General features: G+C 36.0%; 1 protein-coding gene across 15 annotated transcripts in view; it reads left to right on the top strand.

Annotated features, from left to right (window-relative positions):
- The window catches only part of LOC127879487 (cilia- and flagella-associated protein 54-like), a 107,110-nt gene that overhangs the window by 66,988 nt on the left and 16,898 nt on the right, over positions 1-23,224 (top strand). For 9 of the 15 annotated variants that reach the window (XM_052426422.1, XM_052426418.1, XM_052426348.1 and 6 more), the window contains 10 exons: positions 1,822-1,980; positions 6,428-6,592; positions 7,435-7,615; positions 9,755-9,775; positions 11,763-11,962; positions 13,391-13,414; positions 18,688-18,863; positions 19,705-19,884; positions 20,428-20,606; positions 22,723-22,740. In XM_052426422.1, the coding sequence (XP_052282382.1) occupies positions 1,822-1,980; positions 6,428-6,592; positions 7,435-7,615; positions 9,755-9,775; positions 11,763-11,962; positions 13,391-13,414; positions 18,688-18,863; positions 19,705-19,884; positions 20,428-20,606; positions 22,723-22,740 (1,303 nt within the window). The remainder of the gene's footprint in view (positions 1-1,821; positions 1,981-6,427; positions 6,593-7,434; positions 7,616-9,754; positions 9,776-11,762; positions 11,963-13,390; positions 13,415-18,687; positions 18,864-19,704; positions 19,885-20,427; positions 20,607-22,722; positions 22,741-23,224) is intronic. The other 6 variants (XM_052426458.1, XM_052426409.1, XM_052426431.1 and 3 more) reach the window with 5 other exon arrangements.

Genomic DNA, 23,224 nt, shown 5'->3' with positions numbered 1-23,224 from the left:
TAATACATGTGACAGATGGATGTCACCTTCTGTACAAGTGGGTCACATTTACTTATGTGTACATTATACATGTGACAGATGGATGTCACCTTCTGTACAAATGGGTTACATTTACTAAAGTGTATATTATACATGTGACAGATGGATGTCACCTTCGGTACAAGTGGGTCACATTTACTTATGTGTATATTATACATGTGAAGGATGGATTCCACCTTCGGTACAAGTGGGTCACATTTACTTATGTGTATATTATACATGTGACAGATGGATGCCAGCTTCGGTACAAGTGGGTTACATTTACTTATGTGCATATTATACATGTGACAGATGGATGTCACCTTCTGTACAAGTGGGTCACATTTACATATGTGTATATTATGAATGTGACAGATGGATGTCACCTTCTGTACAAGTGGGTCACATTTACTTATGTGTATATTATACATGTGACAGATGGATGTCACCTTATGTACAAGTGGGTCCCATTTACCTATGTGTATATTATACATGTGACAGATGGATGTCACCTACCATGCAAGTGGGTCCCATTTACCTATGTGTATATTATACATGTGACAGATGGATGCCACCTTCTGTACAAGTGGGTCACATTTACCTATGTGTATATTATACATGTGACAGATGGATGTCATGTTCTGTACAAGTGGGTCACATTACCATGTGTATATTATACATGTGACAGATGGATGTCACCTACTGTACAAGCGGGTCCCATTTACCTATGTGTATATTATACATGTGACAGATGGATGTCACCTTCTGTACAAGTGGGTCACATTTACCTATGTGTATATTATACATGTGACAGATGGATGTCACCTTCTGTATAAGTGGGTCACATTCACCTATGTGTATATTATACATGTGACAGATGGATGTCACCTTCCATACAAGTGGGTCACATTTACCTATATGTATATTTTACATGTGACAGATGGATGTCACCTTCTGTACGAGTGGGTCACATTTACCTATGTGTATATTATACATGTGACAGATCGCCTGTGATAATACAGTCATGGCTTGGACTCTTTCAATAGAAATAACTGTTATTTCTAGTAGGAATCAACTGAAGATATCCTTGATGAATACTGACTCCATTTTTTTTCAAAAATATACATGATGCTGTGGTGAAATGTGTATTTCTTCATCATCATATGTTAGACGGTACAAGTAGCTTGGGATATTTATTTTTGTCATCTGTGGATTTGTTTGTTATTGTCTAGAGTTTGTAGATGAACATATCATTTTTATTTGCCCATAACAATTTTTTGGAGTTTTATTTCAGTCTATTTTAAAACCAACATTTTTATGAAAAATAATATGATATTTGCTGGCCATTATTTTTTGAGAACTTTTTCTACATGATTTTATTCAATTAAAACATATTTCATATGTTGCTAGTAAATTTCAGATAAAAAAAAAATGTTTTGTTATTTATATTAAAATACCACCAATGTATTTATATAGATGTTAGTAAATGAAATTGCTATTATAGACTCTCGTGTATATGGGCATAAAGGTCTGTTATGCGTTGGCCTTCAATTGGTACACGTTTATTACATTGATTTCTTCTTGTATAAAGAACATTATTATTGATTTATTTTAAATCTGGTTATGGTTAAAAGAATGGCCATAAGTTCATCTTAATCCCTATTTTTAGTCACGTTTCATGAGGGCCTTTTTAATCAGATCTTTAAATATATTATACAGTGAATAAAAAGCAAACAAAATTTTAGCCATGTTACTATTCAGAGTGTTTTATTTAGTTGTGTCTTGCTTCAACCATTTCCACAGGTGAAATAGATACTTTAACTGAGGCTACTGAAAAAGCTTCAGTGGCTGATAAGCCACAGTCAGATAAGGGAGACAACTTGGATACCAAGTCCAGTTCCAAGGGAGACGATGCTTCATCTGATGGAAAAAGTATTGTGACAGCTTCGGGCTCAGAGAAAAGTATTAAATGCGCACCTAGAGTTGTCACACTTTAGTGATTTTTCACCCTCCTTTTTGCCCATTTTCACTTTCACTGGTGTTTTGTTTCTCTGATATCAAAGCTTCTTTTCTAATTCAACTTTCAGTATTATAAATCTTCTGCATCATTTATAATGGACATCTCACAAGTTTCTTTCCTTTACTAATGCATTTTCACGTCTGAATAAAAAAGGAAAAGAAAAAGAGATTTATCGTAACCACTTTTTGTTTGGTCATTTACTGCTTATCTTAAGTTTGAAAATTAAAAATTGTGTAAGATAATGATACAATTTAAAAAAATATAAATAGTTTAAATAAAAACACACACAAACAAATAGTGTAAGTTATATGAATGACTGTTTATTGAACTTTCTTGGTTATCATTTCAGCCTTTTAAGAAAACCTGATTTGTGCAACTGTAGACATGACAAACTCTGTGTCTTGCACTGAACTCTAGTTAATAACAAGGCTATTGTCAAGCAATATGGTCCCCTACCGGCTCCACCATTGTCAGAAATTCCACCATTTTAAGATTTTATTTTTTTTTGTTACCATAGCAACCACTATTTTTGACGTAGAAACAAAATGAAACGACGTGAATAATGTCCATATTGCAATCTATCCATGTTGCAAGTTTCATGAAAAAATATAAAGAACTTTTGAAGTTATCGCAGGATCCAGAAATCCACCATTTTCAGCAGTATTTCTAGTCTATTTGTTGCCATAGCAACCATAATTGTTGATGTAGGAACAAAATGAAATGATGTGCATAATGTCCATATTGCCATCTATCCATGTTTCAAGTTTCATGAAAAAAAATTGAAGAACTTTTAAAGTTATCGCAGGATCCAGAAAAGTGTGACAGACTCACAGACTCACAGACGCACAGAGCGCAAACCATAGGTCCCCTCCGGTGAAACTGGTAGGGGACAATAACAATTAAGAAAATTAAAGTAAATTTAGGATTGGTACATTCTGGTTGCCTTGCTATAAAAATGCTGCAGAATGTTTAAGTTGTTTTTGTTTGGAAGTGGTTATTTTTGTTTTAGAAAAAAGAAGAGAGCGGAGAAATCTATGCTTCATAAAAGATTTGTTTCACCAGGAAACAGCATTTTTTACAATAGAAATGCTAATTGTTATAAAATGGTCATTTTTTTGCTTAAATTCTTTTCCTGCACACTCTTTTTATCTCAAAAGTGTTCTGCTTGCAATACTTCAATACCAGCACTACCCAGGAAAACTTTCTAATAACTTATAAATGATTTAAATAAAACCAGCAAAAATTCACAGTAAAGTAGATGAAGTATTTGTTTAGAAGCTAAATGTGCATGGTTCAATTGATAAAGGATTACTTGCAACTGGTCAACTATAAGCATTGCATGGAATATTATTTAACCCTTTCAGTTCTGGAACCGAATTTTGAAGGCCTTTGCAAACAGTTTGGATCCAGATGAGACGCCACAGAACGTGGCGTCTCATCAGGATCCAAACTGTTTGCTATTCTGATAGTGTTCTTTGAAAAAAATCGAAGAAAATGCTAATTTTAGAAATTCAGCAGAAGACATTTTAGCAGACGACAAATTTCCCAGCATTCAAAGGGTTAAGCATTGTTCTGGGAAAATGAGACTTAATGCATGTGAGTGAGTGTCGTACCAGATTAGCCTGTCAATTCCCTTCAGGAAAATCAGGAATGACACTTTCAGCTTTAATAGATTTTTTGTTGAAATGAAGCCTCTTCTAAATTAAAACCCAGTCCAGGCGGAAGGTGCCATCCCAGATTAGCCTATGCAAACTGTACAGGCTACTCTGGGCTAATACTTTACGCACATGCAATAGCCTTGTTTTTCCAGAGAGTGGTTCATTTGGACCGTGTTCTGTGAAAACGGGGTTAAATGAATGTGCTTACAGTGTCGTCCCAGATAAACCTAGGCAGTCCGCATAGGCAAATCAGGGGTGACACTTTCCGCTATTATGATATTTTTCGTTTACAGAAAGTCTGTTCTTTGCATAAATCCAGTTTAGGCGGAAAGTGACGTCCCTGATTAGCCTGTATGGACTGCACAGGCTAATCTGGGAAGACACTTTACGCACATTTTATCCTTTTTTTTCACAGAGCAAGGCTCATTTGTATTGTTGGTTTTATGCCTCTCTGATTGACCCTGACTAATTGTACCAATATCTAATAACATTATATGATTATATACATACATTATATCAATTATTATTTAAAATAAATGGTTGGTCTTGATCAACAGCCTCTATTTTTCCAGAAGTTGGAAGTATGATGTACTTAAGAACATAATAAATTATTGTTTGAAATAGATCGCTGATTTTTTTAATAGCCTGTACTTTTCCGAGAGTGGAAGTATGATGTTTTAAGAACATGATCATGTTGATGTAAGACATTTTATTGGTTTGGGTCGTTTATCGTTTATCTATAGTAATTAACTTGTTATAATAGAAATTAATATTTGAATGAGTCCACCTTTTTACATTTGAAAAGGATTTAATTATGCTCCCCCAAAATTTATTTTGGGGGGAGCATATAGTCGCTGCTTCGTCTGTCCGTGCGTGTATGTGAGCATGTGTGTGTGCATCAGTCGGTGTGTCCGTGGACAATTTTTGTCTGTGCTATTTCTCAGCAACTAATGACAGGAATTCAATGAAACTTTATGGGAGGCTTCACTACTAAGAGGAGATGTGCATATTATCAGCGGGTTTTGGTCAGATGATTTTTCAGAGTTATGGCCCTTTGAAATTTTCCATTAACTGTACATGTAGTGCAATTCTTATCCGGGCTATTTCTCAGCAAATAATGACCGGAATTTAATGAAACTTTATGGGAAGCTTCACTACCAAGAGGACATGTGCATATTATCAGCCAGTTCTGGTCGGATGATTTTTCACAGAGTTATGGCCCTTTGAAATTTTCCATTTACTGTACATATAGTGCAATTCTTGTCCGGGCTATTACTCAGCAACTAATGACCGGAATTCAATGAAACTTTATGCGAAGTTTTACTACCAAAAGGAGATGTTCATATTATCAGCCGGTTCTGGTTGGATGATTTTTCACAGAGTTATGGCCCTTTGAAATTTTCCATTAACTGTACATATAGTGCAATTCTTTCCAGGCTATTTCTCAGCAACTAATAACCGGAATTCAATGAAACTTTATGGGAAGCTTCACTAACAAAAGGAGATGTGCATATTATCAACTGGTTCTGGTCAGATGATTTTTCACAGAGTTATGGCCCTTTGAAATTTTCCATTAACTGTTCATATAGTGCATTCAACTATTAGACAGTTCTCGTCTGATAATTTATCACAGAGTTATGACCCTTTGAAATTGTCCATTGTACTGAAATGTGCAATTCTTGTTCGAGCTATTTCTCAGCAACTTTTTACGGGAATTCAATGAAACTTAATGGGAAGCTTCACTACCAACAGGAGATGTGCATATTATCAGCCGGTTGTGGTCAAATGATTTTTCACAGAGTTATGGCACTTTGAAATTTTCGATTAACTGTACATATAGTGCAATTCTTGTCCGGGCTATTTCTCCCCAACTACTGACTGGAATTCAATGAAGCTTTATGGGAAGCTTAACTACCTTGAGGAGATGCGCATATTAATTGTGGGTTCTGGTTAGATGATTTATTTAGAGAGTAATGGCCTTTCGAAATTTTTAAGTTGCTAAACCATCCATCGTATTATTTTGTCCAAAATTATACCCCTCAAGACATTTCCTTTTATCTGAATATATAGTGCAATATTGTTACAAAAAAAACCTTTGGGGAGCATCACCCGTCTCCGACGGTTTCTTGTTTGATCATTTTTCAGAAAAAGTATAATTATGAGGTCAAATTGTTACCTTATGATTTAGAATAGTTGAAGATATGATTTATTTATTTTATTGTCCCCTACCGGTGAAACAGGAGGGAACTTATGGTTTGCACTCCGTCTGTCAGTCAGTCAGTCTGTCAGTCAGTCTGTCTGTAACACTTTTCTGGATCCTGCGATAACTTTAAAAGTTCTTCATATTTTTCTCATGAAACTTGAAACATGGATAGATGGCAATATGGAGATTATGCACATCATCTCATTTTGTTCCTACGTCAAGAATTCTTGTTGCTATGGCAACAAATATATATAAGAAATCTGACAACTGTGGAGTTTCACCGGTAGGGGACAATATTGCTTGGCGATCTCTTGGTAATTTAGTAATTTAGTAATCAGAAAACAGTTGTTTAAGTGAAACCCTAATTTTTTTATAATCTTCACTTTTGCTGTTATTGTTTGAAAAAGTTATTTATTTTTTAAAATCACTTTTATATCATTAGAAAAGAAATAAATACAATTTTTGCAAACATCATTTTTGTTGTAAGTTTTCCCGCTGATATTTACATGTGTTTAATGTGTGTTGCAGCCCGTGGTGAGACAGATCGTACATTGCCGTTGCCAAAGCGATTCAGTGGCGCACAGAAGCCAGTGAACCTGGAGTTTGTGAAGGGCACCTTGCTGGTGGTAGCTGATCAGATGGTGGGCACAATCTCTGATGTCATACAGGAGAATGCTGAGCTAGAGGGCGGCCGTAAGTAACAAAATGAGATTTGTTCTGGGAAAATTGGGCTTAATTCCTGTGCATAAAGATACATCCCATATTAGCCTAGGCAGTTCAAACATGCTTATCAGGGACACACTTTCCCCCTTTACTTTTTATTTTAGAAGATACTTCCTTTGAACATAATTCCATAAAAGTGAAGAGAATGGTCGCTATGTGCAGTCTGTACAGGCTAATTTGGGACGACACTTTACGCACATGGCTTAAGACCAGTTTTCCAGGCACAAATTATTTCTAGATTTCTTAATAATTGTAGCAACAGACTTGTACCACATCCTCCAAAATAAATTCAAGCTTGGGGACTTTGTTTGATTGTGTATATATTTTCATAAGTTTTTAACAGTGTTTCAGTCATATCACAGTGGCCAATTGACCTACTCCCTTTTTTGTGTGTGCAAGCATTGCAAGCAGTTAACCAGGACTAAGTGCTCATACATTTATGCCATTAATTGACAATAGCCGTACCTAAATCATATGCATGAAGGAGACTGCCCATGATTGCTTCCATTGTTGAAATTTAAGCCTTGTTATGAGAAAACTTTGTTTAATGCATGTGCGTTAAGTGTCATCCCAGGATTAGCATGTGCACAGGCAAATCGGGGACGACACTTTCTGTTTTATTCAATTTTTTATTTAAAGGAAGTCACTTTTAAGTTTTATTATTATTTAAAAGAAGTCACTTCTAAACGAAAATAAAGTTTCGGCGGAAAGTGTCGTCCCTAATTAGCCTGAGGGTACTGCACAGGCTAATCTGATACAACACTTCGCACATCATTTAAGCCCTGTTTTCCCAAAATGCGACCATATTTCAGATCTGGATGACTTGTCAGCCGCTGAGCTGGAGCTGGTAGTTCTGTGCAAGCTGGAACAGTCGGAGATCGCCAGGCAGAAACACCACGCTCCTATGGCCGCGCGCATTGTGCTGTCCACGCTGAAAATGCTGCAGGCATCGTCCCTCTTCAAGAAGAAGAAACTCGTACCCCACCCTCCCAGGTAACTATGTCATAGTGCTGTAGATGTTGCTATACTAGATTTCTGTGAAAGAACCTTACTCAAGGACAAAAACTATTATGTGCATGACATATTCTCTGTTTCTGTCTTAAAATTTATCACCTCTCTTCTGTTATTTAATTTCATTCAATATTCATGAAAAAATAGTTGCATGTCATTCTTACTTTTGCATGATATTCTGTAAACTATCATATTTATTTAAAACAACAATGGAATCAAAAACAAACAGCTACATTTATAAAATATCATATTATTAATATAAATTATTTGAAGAGTCATTTCAGTCTTCAAGCTGTTGACAAAATTTATAAGGTCAGTTGCCAAGGTCCATAACTGTAACCAACATATGAGCAGAATTATTCCCCTCTTTCATGACCAATCATGACCTATTTAGGTAAAAGTGTGCATATAAGTATGTGCCTTTTTACTCTGTCTATCTAAGAAAGGAAAGGAAATGTGTGGTCCTTATGTATTTTCACTGACCAATCACATAGCTCTAAGAAGTATGCATAGTTCATAACATAGACAACCCTTGTTATTTAAGACAATCTATCAATTTGAGTTAAGATACATGGAATGGCTTTAGAACATTGATATATGTCAATTGGTATAAATTTATGAATCTTCAATCAAGGTCAATATGACATTTGTGTTGTCATTCTGATTTTTTTTAAGTCCACCAATGAACTTTAAGTGTAAGACCAGCCTCCCTACTTCATAGCTCAAGGTCACTTTTGGAGGTTAAAGGTCAAATTGTCACATTGTATACAGTTTTGAGATAAGTTATCACAAATGACTACCATGTGAAGGCTGAGTATCAGGTATGTTTCCCCTCTCATAACCTTAAAGGTCAAGGTCTTACAAAGAGGTCAAAGTCAAACCTAGCCATAAACAGCTTGTTTGTTTTAAATAAGCAGAGACATTTGTGACACAAGTGGAATGTGGGGTCATAAGTGCTGTATGGACACATGTCTTGTTTTTATTTTTATGCCCCCCTTCGAAGGGGTATATTGCTTTGCTCATGTCGGTCGGTCGGTCGGTCTGTCGGTCGGTCTGTCGGTCCGTCCACCAGGTGGTTGTCAGACGATAACTCAAGAACGCTTGGGCCTAGGATCATGAAACTTCATAGGTACATTGATCATGACTTGCAGATGACCCCTATTGATTTTAAGGTCACTAGGTCAAAGGTCAAGGTCACGGTGACCAGAAATAGTAAAATGGTTTTTGAATGATAACTCAAGAACGCATACACCTAGGATCATGAAACTTCATGGGTAGATTGATCATGACTTGCTGATGACCCCTATTGATTTTGAGGTCACTAGGTCAAAGGTCAAGGTCACGGTGACCCGAAATAGTAAAATGGTTTCCGGATGATAACTCAAGAACGCATACGCCTAGGATCATGAAACTTCATAGGTAGATTGATCGTGACTCGCAGATGACCCCTATCGATTTTGAGGTCACTAGGTCAAAGGTCACGGTCAGGGTGACCTGAAATAGTAAAATGGTTTTCGGATGATAACTCAAGAATGCATATGTCTAGGATCATGAAACTTCATAGGTAGATTGATCATGAATTGCAAATGACCCCTATTGATTTTGAGGTCACAAGGTCAAAGGTCAAGGTCACAGTGACCCGAAATAGTAAAATGATTTTCGGATGATAACTCAAGAACAGTTTTGCCTAGGATCATGACACTTCATAGGTACATTGATCGTGACTCGCAGATGACCCCTATTGATTTTCAGGTCACTAGGTCAAAGGTTAAGGTCACAGTGACAAAAATCGTATTCACACAATGGCTGCCACTACAATGGAAGTCCCTTATGGGGGGCATGCATGTTTTACAAACAGCCCTTGTTTTTAAACCGGTATAACTATAATTTAACTGAGTAAGTATTGATGTGGCTGTTTATGATGACTTTGATAATTAAACATTTAATGAATTTCCCCAACTTTTCAAAATTGGAACCTTGATAACATTTGATAACTCAAGGATTTTGGTAATCCATGTGGACTCCAGAAGTTTAACTGCAGTTAGAAATCATGTCATCTCAGACAAAATGTGTGTTGTATGTGTACCTGTTTAAATCCTCTATGTCTTGGTGTTATTTCAGAGACTCACCAAAGCTTGAAAGGTTGTACTTGCCACCTTTTCACATTGTGTTTTATTAGTTTATTACGAGACATATTTATCCATGCACCTTTGTAACATATTTAATACAGATAACCATCCCATCCATAAGTGCAAGTAATTTTGCTGAAATTAAATATATTGTCTTACTCAAATTGTTGACATTTTAGTTTAGTTATTTTAACACAGATCTATTTCATTTAATATGGGAATATTTAAATTTAAAATAAGAATTCAGAATTAAGAAAAGAAAGAATTAGCACGGGTTATAAGATTTGCACATTTTCTGAAGTAAACCATGTATTATACCGTACTCGATATTAACCCTTTCTCACTCAGAAGCAAAGTGAAAATGCGCAAACAGCATAAAACCGGAACAGCCTGCAAGTAACTCGCAGTCTGTTCAGGTTTTATGCTGTTTGCTGCTCAGCTGTATCTAAGGGTTAAAAGCCTTAAAAACTTGAATCTAGTAAGAAAGGTCTTAAATAAAAGAAAAATTAAGGGACTACAAATGCGTGGAAATACCTATCTAATTGGTAAAGGGTTAAACATAGCTTACAAATGGTCTATAGAGTGTACTAGATTAAGGCATAACAGTAGCTTTAAATGCTTAAAAATATGAGCCTCGTTCTGAGAAATATGAGCTTAATGCATGCACGTAAAGTGTCGTCCCAGATTAGCCTGTGCAGTCAGCTCAGGCTAATCAGGGACGACACGTTACGCTTTAATGGTATTTTTAGTTTTAAGGAAGTCCCTCCTTACCGAAAATCAAGTTTGGGTGGAAAGTGTTGTCCCTGATTAGCCTGTGCGAACTGCACAGGCTAATCTGGGGCGACACTTAACGCAGGTGCATTATGCCCAGTTTTCTCAGAACACGACACATATTATAATAATAGATTTATGTAGACAGACAAAATATTATAATTGCTTACTCAATTACCAGTTGTATGCATTATTGCCACCAGAAAATGTGTGGACTTAGAAATTGATGGAAATGTTATTCCATTTGATAATAAATCTAGAAGTAGAAGTAGAATTTCATATCCCTTGTCTTTCTGTTTGGTTTGAAATTCAATCTTATATAACTCATATTAACACAAAATGCTCAATTTTAAGATTATTTTTTTCAATCAAGTGAGCAACTTTAGTCCATCTTATTGAATGATTTTTAATAATGGGTTAAAATGTTTTTTTTGTTTTTAATTGAATCATTGTTTTGCAGCATGTTGTTTGTTCCATAAATTGATTTTATTTTATGCTTAACATATACAACTATGTTAATATCATTATTGCTTATATTGTATTGATTTTGTACTGGAACTTATCCATTGCCTTATTTATTAGTTTTTACCAGTTTATAATACGAGTCACATAATTGGAAAATGGGTCTTATGCCATATGCTTTTTTATAGCTTCAGACCAGCCTGTGCATCTGCACAGTTTGGTCAGTAGCTACCCTGTTAGCTATAAAATCTATCAGGTCTATGTAGTTTGATTAGCGAAAAAGTTAGCCCCTGACCAGACTGTGCAGTTGCGCGGGCTGGTCTGGAGCTACGCTGGCTGCATGTGACATAAGACCTATTTTTTCTTGATGGGAGTCATATTACCTCATTTTTTAGTTATAACCAGTTTATTATATATCTGGCTTAGATGCAACATCATCGTTATACCATTATATGCATGATAATGATATTGACTTAACAGCATGTTAATTACAAATTAGCTAATAATTGTTTGTTCAGAATTTCAAAACATATTTATATTGTAAAAGGTTTATATACAGTTATGAATATTCATTGTGAATAACATAAGATTTAGCATTCCGTTTTATATAAAAGTTAAATTGTCATTTTTAGCATGCAATATTCAATCAGAAATATTTATTATACAGCATCAATTCTATGAAGATTAATATACCACACTCTTATTTTGTTAATCAAGGTTATAATTTACTAACATTTATATCAAAGGTACAATGCACTAACTTTCAGACCTTCATCCCTGAAGAGTCGTAGTGATGGCAGACGGCGCCCGCCTGTGCACATTAAGCTCAGTGAGCCGGAGAACAGTCAATTCCAGTTCCAAAACTTCCAGTCCCGGTCTCGGCTCGATGCCAGACTGTGGCTTTCATGTCGTGCTGCCCTTGTGAAAGCTCTCATGATGGAGATACGCGGCATGGGAGATGTCAAAGGTCAGCTGCTAGCTGTTGATGTTGTTATTGAGGTGTATACCCTATATGCCACCCCCTCCCCGCTTGTGTATGTTCACATAAATTTGACTTTGTTATATTTTGTGTGTGAAATTTCATTATACCCTTAGATTATCCCTGTTTTTGTATTGGATGTTGCTATTGTTTAATTTTATAAATCTCTTGAACTTTTCAGTTTAACTTCAATGTTTGTATTATTGCAAACTTGTTGCATCTGAAAATGCCTAAATCACTCGTATCACACTTGTTTCCTGACCTGCACATCTGTTGTTAAGCTAAAATAACAAAGTTTAAACTATGCCTCTTGCTGTTTGTATTGTGCAAACTCTGAAGCTAATATTTTATCTTTTTATGCCCCCGGTATGGTGGCATATAGCCGTTGAACTGCCCGTCAGTATGTCAGTCAGTCAGTCTGTCCGTCCGTCCGTCAGAAAAAAACTTTAACATTAGCCATAACTTTTTCACTATTGAAGATAGCAACTTGATATTTGGCATGCATGTGCATCTCATGGAGCTGAACATTTTGAGTGGTGGAAGTTCAAGGTAAAGGTCATCCTTCAAGGTAAAAAAAATAAAATAAATTTTTTAGTGGCATTCTCATGAAGCTGCACATTTTTAGTTGTTCAATTTCATCCTTCAAGGTAAAAAAAATATATAAAAAAATTCAAAGCGGTGTTCTCGTGAAACTGCACATTTTGAGTTGTGGAAATTCAAGGTCAAGGTCATCCTTCAAGGTCAAAGGTCAAACAAATTAAAAAATTTCACAGTAGCATTCTCATGAAGCTGCACAATTTGAGTGGTGGAAGTTCAAGGTCAAGGTCATCCTTTAAGGTCAAAGGTAAAAAAAAATAATTTAATTTTCAAAGCGGTGTTCTCATGAAGCTGCACATTTTGAGTGGTGCAAGTTCAAGGTCAAGGTCATCCTTCAAGGTCAAAGGTAATTATTTTTTTTTAATTCAAAGTGGCGCAATAGGGGGCATAGTGTTTCTGACGAACACATCTCTTGTTTGATCATCATTATCATCTTTGTTATGTACTCTTACGCTTAATATTAAAAACTTTAAGTTTTTTAGCCTGTTTGTCCAGCTTATTTAATAACAAAACAAAAATTTAAAATCTATGATCATATCGAGATGAATGTGTGTTGGTATAAGCACCTTTAAGATGTTTTAATTTAAGTATAAAAAGACATTTCAAGTTTTAAGGGTGAAACCATTGTATCTGTTATAGAATTCATTATACAAGATTATCAAATTGTATCTTCCATCTGAGCAAGTATTATACTAGCGCTATGACTGGTATTCAGTAAGTGAGCAATATTTGTGACTATTAAGTGAGTGCTAAGATTGCAGAGAAAAAGCTGCAATACCCTTGTGTTTCATTTGAATTGCCATTGTTATTTTAACTTAGACCTTATCCAATCGGAAAAGAAGGGTAAGTTTGTAACTGAATAAGTTCATTGGTTTGTATACCAGTAGTTTAAAATTGTTTGCTAGATTTCTATTTCTTTGTTAACCCTGGTGAAGGACAATTGTAGTTAGGTAAGTCTTGTTGTCTTCTTTGTTAATTGCTGTTTAGTTTTATAATGCTAACTCTTGTCATTTTTAGCTCATCTATTTTTTGAAAAAAAATTATGAGCTATTGTCATCACCTTGGCGTTGGCGTCGGCATCCGGTAAAGTTTTGCGTTTAGGTCCACTTTTCTCATAAAGTATCAATGCTATTGCATTCAAACTTGGTACACTTACTTACTATCATGAGGGGACTGGGCAGGCAAAGTAAGATAACTCAGGCTTGCATTTTGACAGAATTATGTGCCCTTTTTATACTTAGAAAATTGAAAATTTTGGTTAAGTTTTGTGTTTAGGTCCATTTTATTCCTTAAGTATCAAAGCTATTGCTTTCATACTTGCAACACTTACTGACTATAATAAGGGGACTGTGCAGGCAAAGTTATGTAACTCTGACTGGCATTTTGACAGAATTATGGGCCCTTTATACTTGAAAATTTGGTTAAGTTTTGTGTTTAGGTCAACTTTACCCCTAAAGTATCATAGATATTGCTTTCATACTTGGAACACTCGCAAACTATCATAAGGGGACAGTAAAGGACAAGTTGCATAATTCTGGTTTTCATTTTTATGGAATTATGGCCCTTTTTTGACTTAGTAACTTTGAATATATGGTTACATTTTGTGTTTAGATCCACTTTACTTCTAAAGTATCAAGGCTATTGCTTTTAAACTTCAAATGCTTTCATGCTATCATGAGGGTTCTGTACCTGGCAAGTTGAATTTTACCTTGACCTTTATATGACCTTGACTCTCATGGTCAAATGATTAAATTTTGCTAAAATTGCCATAACTTCTTTATTTATGATAAGATTCGATTGATACTTTGACAAAACAACTATTACCTGACATACCACAATTGACTCCAACAAACCATCCCCAGCGCCCCCCCCCAAAATCCCCCCCCCCAAATCCCCCCCTCAATCCCCCCCCCCCATTTTTTTTTTAAATTAAAGATCATCTAATAAATGACCACCACACCCTCACACTATACCCCCCCACCCCCCACCCCAAAAAATAATATTTATGCCACCGGTAGGGTGGCATTTAGCAGTTGAACAGTCCGTCAGTATGTCAGTCCGTCCGTCCGAAAAAACTTTAACATTAGCCATAACTTTTTCACTTTTGAAGATAGCAACTTGATATTTGGCATGCATGTGTATCTCATGAAGCTGCACATTTTTAGTGTTGAAAGGTCAAGGTCATCCTTCAAGGTCAAATGTCAAATTTATGGTGTCTGTCCATCCGAAAACTATAACAATGGCCATAACTTTTTCAATATTGAAGATAGCAACTTGATATTTGGCATGCATGTGTTTCTCATGGCGCTGAACATTTTGAGTGGTGAAAGGTGAAGGTCAAGGTCATCCTTCAAGGTCAAATGTCAAATATATGGCGTTTGTGCGACCGAAAACTTTAACATTGGCCATAATTTTTTTAATATTGAAGATAGCAACTTGATATTTGGCATGCATGTGTATCTCATGAAGCTGCACATTTTGAGTGGTGGAAGTTCAAGGTCAAGGTCATCCTTCAAGGTAAAATAAAAATAAAATTCAAAGCGGCTTTCTCATGAAGCTGCACATTTTGAGTGGTGGTCCAACCATCCCACCCAAGAATCCCCCCCCCCCCCCAAAAGAAAATTAATTATAATTTTTTTTGTATTTTTTTAGCAATTTTGGAAGATAATGTAATCGATGACCACATCACTCCACCCCTCCCTCCTTTGTAATTAAAATTGAGATAGGTCCCTACACCTTAAAAAAGAAAAAATAGATGAGCGGTCTGCACCCGCAAGGCAGTGCTCTTGTTCCTAATGTCACAATATCAAATTTTGTGTGTTAATTTTTATGCCCCATTCGAAGAAGAGGGGATATATTGTTTTGCACATGTCGGTCAGTCGGTCTGTTCGTCCACCAGATGGTTTCCGGATGATAACTCAAGAAAACTTAGGCCTAGGATCATGAAACTTCATAGGTACATTGATCATGACTGGCAGATGACCCCTATTGATTTTCAGGTCACTAGGTCAAAGGTCAAGGTCACAGTGACTCAAAATATTAAAATGGTTTCCGGATGATTACTCAAGAATGCTTAGGCCTAGGGTCATGAAACTTCATAGGTAAATTGATCATTACTGGCAGATGACCCCTATTGATTTTCAGATCACTTGGTCAAAGGTCACAGTGACTCGAAACAGTAAAATGGTTTCCGGATGATAACTCAAGAATGCTTACGCCTAGGATTATGAAACTTCATTGGTACCTTGATCATGACTGGCAGATGACCCCTATTGATTTTCAGGTCACTAGGTCAAAGGTCAAGGTCACAGTGACTCGAAACAGTAAAATTGTTTCCGGATGATAACTTAAGAATGGGTACGCTTAGGATCATAAAACTTCATAGGTACATTGATAATGACTGGCAGATGACCCCTATTGATTTTTAGCTCAGCTGTTTTCAGAGAAAACCCGAGGTATTGTCATAGCCAGCTTGTCGTCTGCTGTCAGCCGTTTGATGTCCGCCGTCTGACGTCTGCCGTCTGCGTCGTGCTAAAACCTTTACATTTTGTTAAGGTTTTGAACATTGGCTCTTAAATCAAAGTGCTTCAATCTACAACTTTGAAACTTCACATGTAGCTGCACCTTGATGAGTTCTACATGCCACTTCCATTTTTGGGTCACTAGGTGAAAGGTCAAGGTCACTGTGACCTCTAAAAAAAATATTCTGACAAGCTTTCATTAATTAAAAAATGCACCCTTAACCGAGCGTGGCACCCGTTATGCGGTGCTCTTGTCAGGTCACTAGGTCAAAGGTCAAGGTCACAGTGACTCGAAACAGTAAAATGGTTTCCGGATGATTACTCAAGAATGCTTACACCTAGGATCATGAAACTTCATACGTACATTGATCATGACTGGCAGATGACCCCTATTAATTTTCAGGTCACTAGGTCAAAGGTCAAGGTCACAGTGACTCGAAACAGTAAAATGGTTTCCTGATGATAACTCAAGAATAATTAGGGCTAGGATCATGAAACTTCATAGGTACATTGATCATGACTGGCAGATGACCCCTATTGATTTTCAGGTCACTAGGTCAAAGGTCAAGGTCACAGTGACAAAAAATGTATTCACACAATGGCTGCCACTACAACTGAGATCCCATATGGGGGGCATGCATGTTATACAAACAGCCCTTGTTTAAATGTGTTTTTAAAACCAGGTAAGGTTGTAGTTGCTGTTTTGGGGACTTGAACTCTGGCCAATTGTTAACCTGATAAGGGCATTGAGATTTTTTAAGTTGAAACAACAATATTATTTTAGTTCTGCATCATTTATCATTGTTTTATCTCTAGCTTTAAAAAAAAGAGATAATGCCATTTATGAAAAAGTAATTAATCTGCAGAGGATATGAGAAGAATGTCTTGTTAACTTTTTTCAGCTTATCATACAAATGTTTGAGAAAACGATGGAGTTCGCCCTAGCAGTACCATTTAGAAAAGAATGAAAGACGATAGGACGACCTAAAATACTCACAAGCAAAGTGTATAATTCCAGTAATAATCACAGTTAAGAAAGTCAATATCATAGAACATAATTTTTGACCTTATATATAAAGAATTCCTACATGCAAAGGCATAATAATAAATATTGAAATCTGTCAAATCAGATAGAAATTAGTCAAATCAAAGGATGTGACTGAAAATATACTTGTTTAGGGTCCTGAAAATTGAAACAAATGGGCCGTGCTCTGTGAAAACCGGGTATAACGCATGTGTTTAAAGTGTCTCCCAGATAAGCCTGTGCGGACTGCACTTTACGGCTAAACTTGATATTTGCTAAGAAGGGACTTTCTTGCAACGAAAAATATCCTAAAAGCGGAAAGTGTCGTCCCTGATTGGCCTGTACAGACTGCACAGGCTTATCTGGGACGACACTTTACACACATTCATTAAACCCCTTTTTCACAGAGCACGGCCAAAATGTATTGCCACAGCAAAAAGTAATCATCCTTGTTACTAATAACCAAGAGCGTCATACCTCGAAAACCTGTATGTTTGCCATTACAAGATAACCATAGCTAAGGGTATAAATGTTTTATATGGGTGAATTTCTATAAACTCTTATCTTTCAGTTTTTTGTGTAAATTAGATTCAATCAAGCATAAGCATTTGATTTTTAGTTTGAAAATGTGTAACTATTGTTAGATTCTCTCATGTTTTAACATATTAATTAATCAATTCTTTTATAAGTTAAGGTTAGCAGCCAGTTTCTTTTAGAAATAACAATTTTCAATCAGACTGGTATTGATTGAATGTAAGTTTCAGAAGCTAGCAGAGTGACAAATATTGGGGAACCAGTCAGCTGCAATGTTACAGCAGAATCTGAGAATTCTGAATACATAATAAAAAGTTAAATAACAATCACAGCAAACAGAGGAGATGTGAAAATAACATATTTTCACTAGTTTTATTTCTTTTATTTAATTTGAAACCACAGTAATGAGCAAGCTTGTAAGTAAACAAGTAGGAATTTACCAATAGATTGAAATAGGTCCATTTGATTAATCAAATTATTACACAACAGTTAACAAGAAATGGAATATTTAATAAACAAAGCTTTCCAGAATGTTCTGGTCCCTAATGGACTTGAGCCTCACTCTGTGAGAGAGGTTTATTGAATGTGCATAAAGTGTCTTCCCAGATTGGTTTATGCAGTCTGCACAGGCTAATCAGGGACAACATTTTCCGCTTGTATTGTATTTTTGGTATAAAGGAAGACTCTTATTGATGAAAATCCAGTATAGGCGGAAGGTGTCGTTCCTGATAAGCGTGTGGGGACTGCACAGGCAAATCTTGGATGACACTTTACTCACATGCATTAACCCATTTATGCCTAGCGTCTAGAAAAAATGCCTTGGCAAACAGCCTAGACCCAGATGAGATGCTGCATGATGCTGTTTGCTTAAAGAAATTTCTGTAAGAAATATTCTTAATATAGAAATAAATATACGAGACATCCCTAATTTTGGAAATAAATTGATCCAATTTAGAAGGATGGGAGAGTCCACTAGGCATAAATGGGTTAAGCTCCCTTTTCACAGAGCCCACCTTATTTGTGATAATTGTTTACAGGAAGTGAAAACAAGGTGCTTCAGGAGCTTGCAGACTGCCGTCAGTACTGTGCAGAGGGTCTAGGTGAGTCAGAGGCATGCGGGGACGTGGAGAAACAGGCTGAGTTCCTCGTGCTGGGGGCCTCCCTGAACATCATCGAGGGCAAGAACCTTGAGCACACCATCTCCCTTCTCCAGGTAGAGGCCACATGTTATATAAGTGAAGAAATGCATGTTGGGATATGAAACTCGCTCTGAGAGACTGGGGTTTGATGCACGTGCGTAAAGTGTCGTCCCAGATTTGTCTGTGCAATAGTCACAGGCTCATAAGGAAAGACCTTTTTGCCTTAACTGAATTTTTGCTTAGAAGAGTCTTTCTTTAAAAGAAAAAAACATTTAAATGCGGAAAGTGTCATAACTAATTACCTGTGCAGACTGACAGGCTAATCTGGGACAACACTTTATGCATATGCAATAAGATCTGTCTTCATAGAGCCATGTTCAATTGCATACTACAACTGTTAATTAGCGTTAGTTTAACAGATCCTGAAATTGATGGAGGTAAAACAGCATCTTAGTATGAACTGTTTTTGTAAAACATGTCTTCTATTTCATGCTTTTGCTGTGTTTGTTTGTTATTTCATTGAAATGTTCATTAATAGTACAGACAACATTTGTACCTGGTAAACATAATATATTACATGTACAAGATTTGTCTTTGAAAGTTTTAGTTAATTCTTAAGTTCAACATTTGTTTTGTGGATATGGTCCCAGGACATTTTATTAAAACTAAGAGATGCAAACAGTTTCTGAATACAAGTCCACACACGCTTATCCACATCATTTTTTTGCGTACAGAAACAAGATCAAGAAGAGACTGCCTTAAAACAGAAAATCTTTATTTACCATAAACGTGGATTTAGCTGTCTCAGTTTAACCTAATCAAAGTATAAGAGTTGATCCCAGACCAGACTAGGCAGGTGCATCAAGCCTGGTTATCTCAAGCCTGAGCCTCATGTATGTTCCTGCACTCCCCCAGGATGGTATCCGCCTGCTTACGGGCGTGGCCAGCTTGTCCATCCCTGGGGTGCAGCTGCTTGCACAGGCTGTCGTCATGCGTACTGACCTGGAGGCAATAGAGCACACAGACGACACGATCATCTTCACTGAGAGGACAATGGATAACTACCTGCAGGCACACGCATATATACTGAAACAGGTCACTTTGTAATGATGATTGGGCTTAACTCTTTCAGTGCTGGAACCGAATTTTGAAGGCCTTTGAAAACAGTTTGGATCCAGATGAGACGCCACAAAACGTGGCGTCTCATCAGGATCCAAACTGTTTACCATTCTGATAGTATTCCTTGAAAAAAATTGAAGAAAATGCTAATTTGAGAAATTCAGCAGACAACATTTTAGCAGACGACAAATTTCCCAGCATGCAAAGGGTTAAATAAGTGTTGTATTATGTAACACATAAATATTTTTATAAGCTATGATGAATCATATGAATATGTTCAACCTCCAATAAATTATAATTACAACTATACTTCATCATTATCCATTGTCCCAAATCATGTTGCTGTACTAACATCTTATTACAGTATCGAATTATTTTATAGTCTGTATAATTTCTGTTTTATGTTGCCATTGCTTTACATTTTATCTAATATAATTCTAGTCTAAATGAGTCTCTTTATCAAGCAACAAACATGAGACCATAAGTAGTCATGATAAACATGTTGTTGCCTGGTAACAGATGGAGGACCTAGGAGAGGTGATAGAGCACTATCATCCCGAGGGTCGTCTGCAGTTCCGCTCCTGCCCCGTGAGCCCACTTCGTAATATCTACCTGCCCCACTGCCTGAACCTCGTACAGGTCAAACTGAGGGTCGGGCACGCCATGGCTCGCAATGCTGCAAAGAATATCAGAAATGCGTATGTAGTTATCCAAATGTTTTTTGTTTGACCTCTAGGAACCTATTCTATGTGTTGATAGCTTTGATTAAGTTTAAAACCTTTTGTAATGTTTGTTTACTTAGTTCAAAGATATTTTTAGAAAAAATTGTTACTCTTTTTTAGATAATTAAGTTGTTTGTTATTGAATTGGCTACTGGTGTCAAATGGGGTTACTGCGGAATAAGTAAAGAAAAAATTTAGTGAATTAATTTTAATTTATTAAATTTAATGAAACTTAATGATACCATGTATCAAAACACCGCTTGGGAACGCATTTTGGGTGGGTAAGGGTCAAAGTCACACTTATTTAAAATATAACAGTGATTTTCTGCTCAATAACTCTGTATAAAATCGAGCAGCTGTAATGAATACAGTTGGATGAGGTCACCATGGCAGTTAATATTGAAACTTCATGCATAGATATTTTATGTTAATACGTTGCAAGGTTTTGCATTTTTGGTTGATAGGGTGAAGGTCATGGTCGTTGTTACATAATACAGAAAACTGGTTTTCACACAGTTACTCTCAAACATATTGGGTTATTATGAAGCTTCATACTTAGTTAACTTGTATTGAGACCTTGCTTTGGAATTGCAGGTTGGTATGGGTCAAGGTTACCCTTACCTCACAAATGGAAACATTAAAAAAAGGGACACAATTTCAGCTGTATGTGTGAAAAAAAATTAATTTCAAGGAATTTCCGCAATGTTATGTACCTGATTCACTGTTTTGCATAATGACATTTTATGAAATGAAGTTGTCATATTATCTATTTACAATACTTTATTATTAATAATTTGATAGTTAAAACAAGATGTCTTTGAAACAATTACATATCAGTTTACTGTTGAAGACAGGGTTTCTTTATTATGAGTTTTAAAATATACTTAATGTGTGTGTCCTACCCAGCATTTTTAACCATGGTGATTTTGGGTTCATAATTATGTTATAATTACTCCTCACACATTTTCTTTCATTTTCATGTGGGAACTTAAAAATGTTGGTTTCCTTAAAAAATCTTGTTGATAATCACATGAATTTCTATGCATTGTGATGTTATTATTCTTTTGTGTATAAGGCCCTTAGCTGTGTGTATTGTATTTCCTTTGTGCTCCTTAAACCCCTGCAAAATATTGTGTGCGATGGTAAATTGGAATCACCCTGTCGGTTGGTTGGCTGGTCAGTCGGTCTGTTGGTTGGTCTGATATGCTGTTAATGTTTACTAAGTTTCACAAACTTGTCTGCCAGTTTTCTGCCTATCAAAGTGAAACTTTATAGATATGTTGTTTGTACTAATTGTACTAATTAGAAGAGAAGTGTTATTTGTGTGTATGTCTGGCTATTCTTTGCAGAGTTATGTCCTCTTAACTTAGGCAAATGGTGTGTGCTTGAATCGTCGTACATGTGTACTTGGTGCTGTGAACTTGTACCTCAAGTTTTCTGTGTTTCAAAATATGTTGTTTATACTATGTGAAAGTGCGGAGCGTTGTTATCACAATGTTATGATATTGTTCGCAGAGACATGTTCGCTGGAACTTAGGCATATTTGCGATAATTACATGATTGATCATGTTTACTTTATATCGCAAACTGTTCTTTCAGTTTCCTGCGAGTCTAAATAAAACTTATAGATATGTTTTTTGCCCTATGTGGGAGTGCAAAACATTTTTCCGGAATGTCGCAATACTTTTTGCAGAATTGTTTGCCCATACACAGAGACAATATGAATACTTACTTCATTATGCATGAGCACTATGTGTTGGGAACAGTTTTCTGTGTATACATATGAAACTTAATAGTTGTTTTTTTCTTTAAAATGTGTGGAAGTTCAAGACATTATTTTGTGTATGTCACACTATTTGTTCCATTGTTTTCCCTTGAGCTTAATCAAATTATTCAATAAATTCGTTTGAAGTTTTTGTTGCATTGTATACGATCAATGTGATGGGGCGAACTACACAATTAAGAGATTAATTTTGGTAATACTAAAGTTTTTCACCTGCTTGAAATGAGCAATTGCAGGGGTATTTGTCATTTTCATTTTACTTATCTAGTTTGCAATATTTCTCTATGACCATTTCTGTTTTCCTTCAAGATCCATCAAGCGCCAATGGTAACTTTATCCCTCTATCCTTTCACCCCCAGAATAGTTTAGAGTCCTACACATTTTGTACACTTTTATTGATGCACTGTAGATGTAGTATTTGTCACTTTTTTATCACCTGTTTTGCATGACAGAGAGATGTAAGATATGTGTTGTTGTGGTGAACAGTGAAGTTTAAGCCTCATATTAACACAAGTTTGTTTTCATTATTACATTTTTTTTTCTTTTAAAGAGGAATTCAATAAACTCTGTTACACATTTGTTTTAAAATTTTGACTGTAAAGAAATTTTGTACTTGTTGGTCACTGTTTGAAAGGAGTGAAGTCATCCTGCACTAGTATTGTATAATTAAATGGAAACAAAAATTAATTTATTTTGGGGGGAATTGCGCCATTGCATCCTTACAGATATAACAGATTCATGATTTTGTAAGAAAAAGAAAGTTAAACAAGCATTTCATTTTAATTGTGTTGTGCATTGTGAAGCTTGTGTG

This window comes from Dreissena polymorpha, chromosome 1 (genome assembly GCF_020536995.1).
Source record: "Dreissena polymorpha isolate Duluth1 chromosome 1, UMN_Dpol_1.0, whole genome shotgun sequence".
NCBI classification, from domain to species: domain Eukaryota; kingdom Metazoa; phylum Mollusca; class Bivalvia; order Myida; family Dreissenidae; genus Dreissena; species Dreissena polymorpha.
Note: the sequence above shows the minus strand (reverse complement) of the source record. Positions and strands in the feature narration are given on the sequence as shown.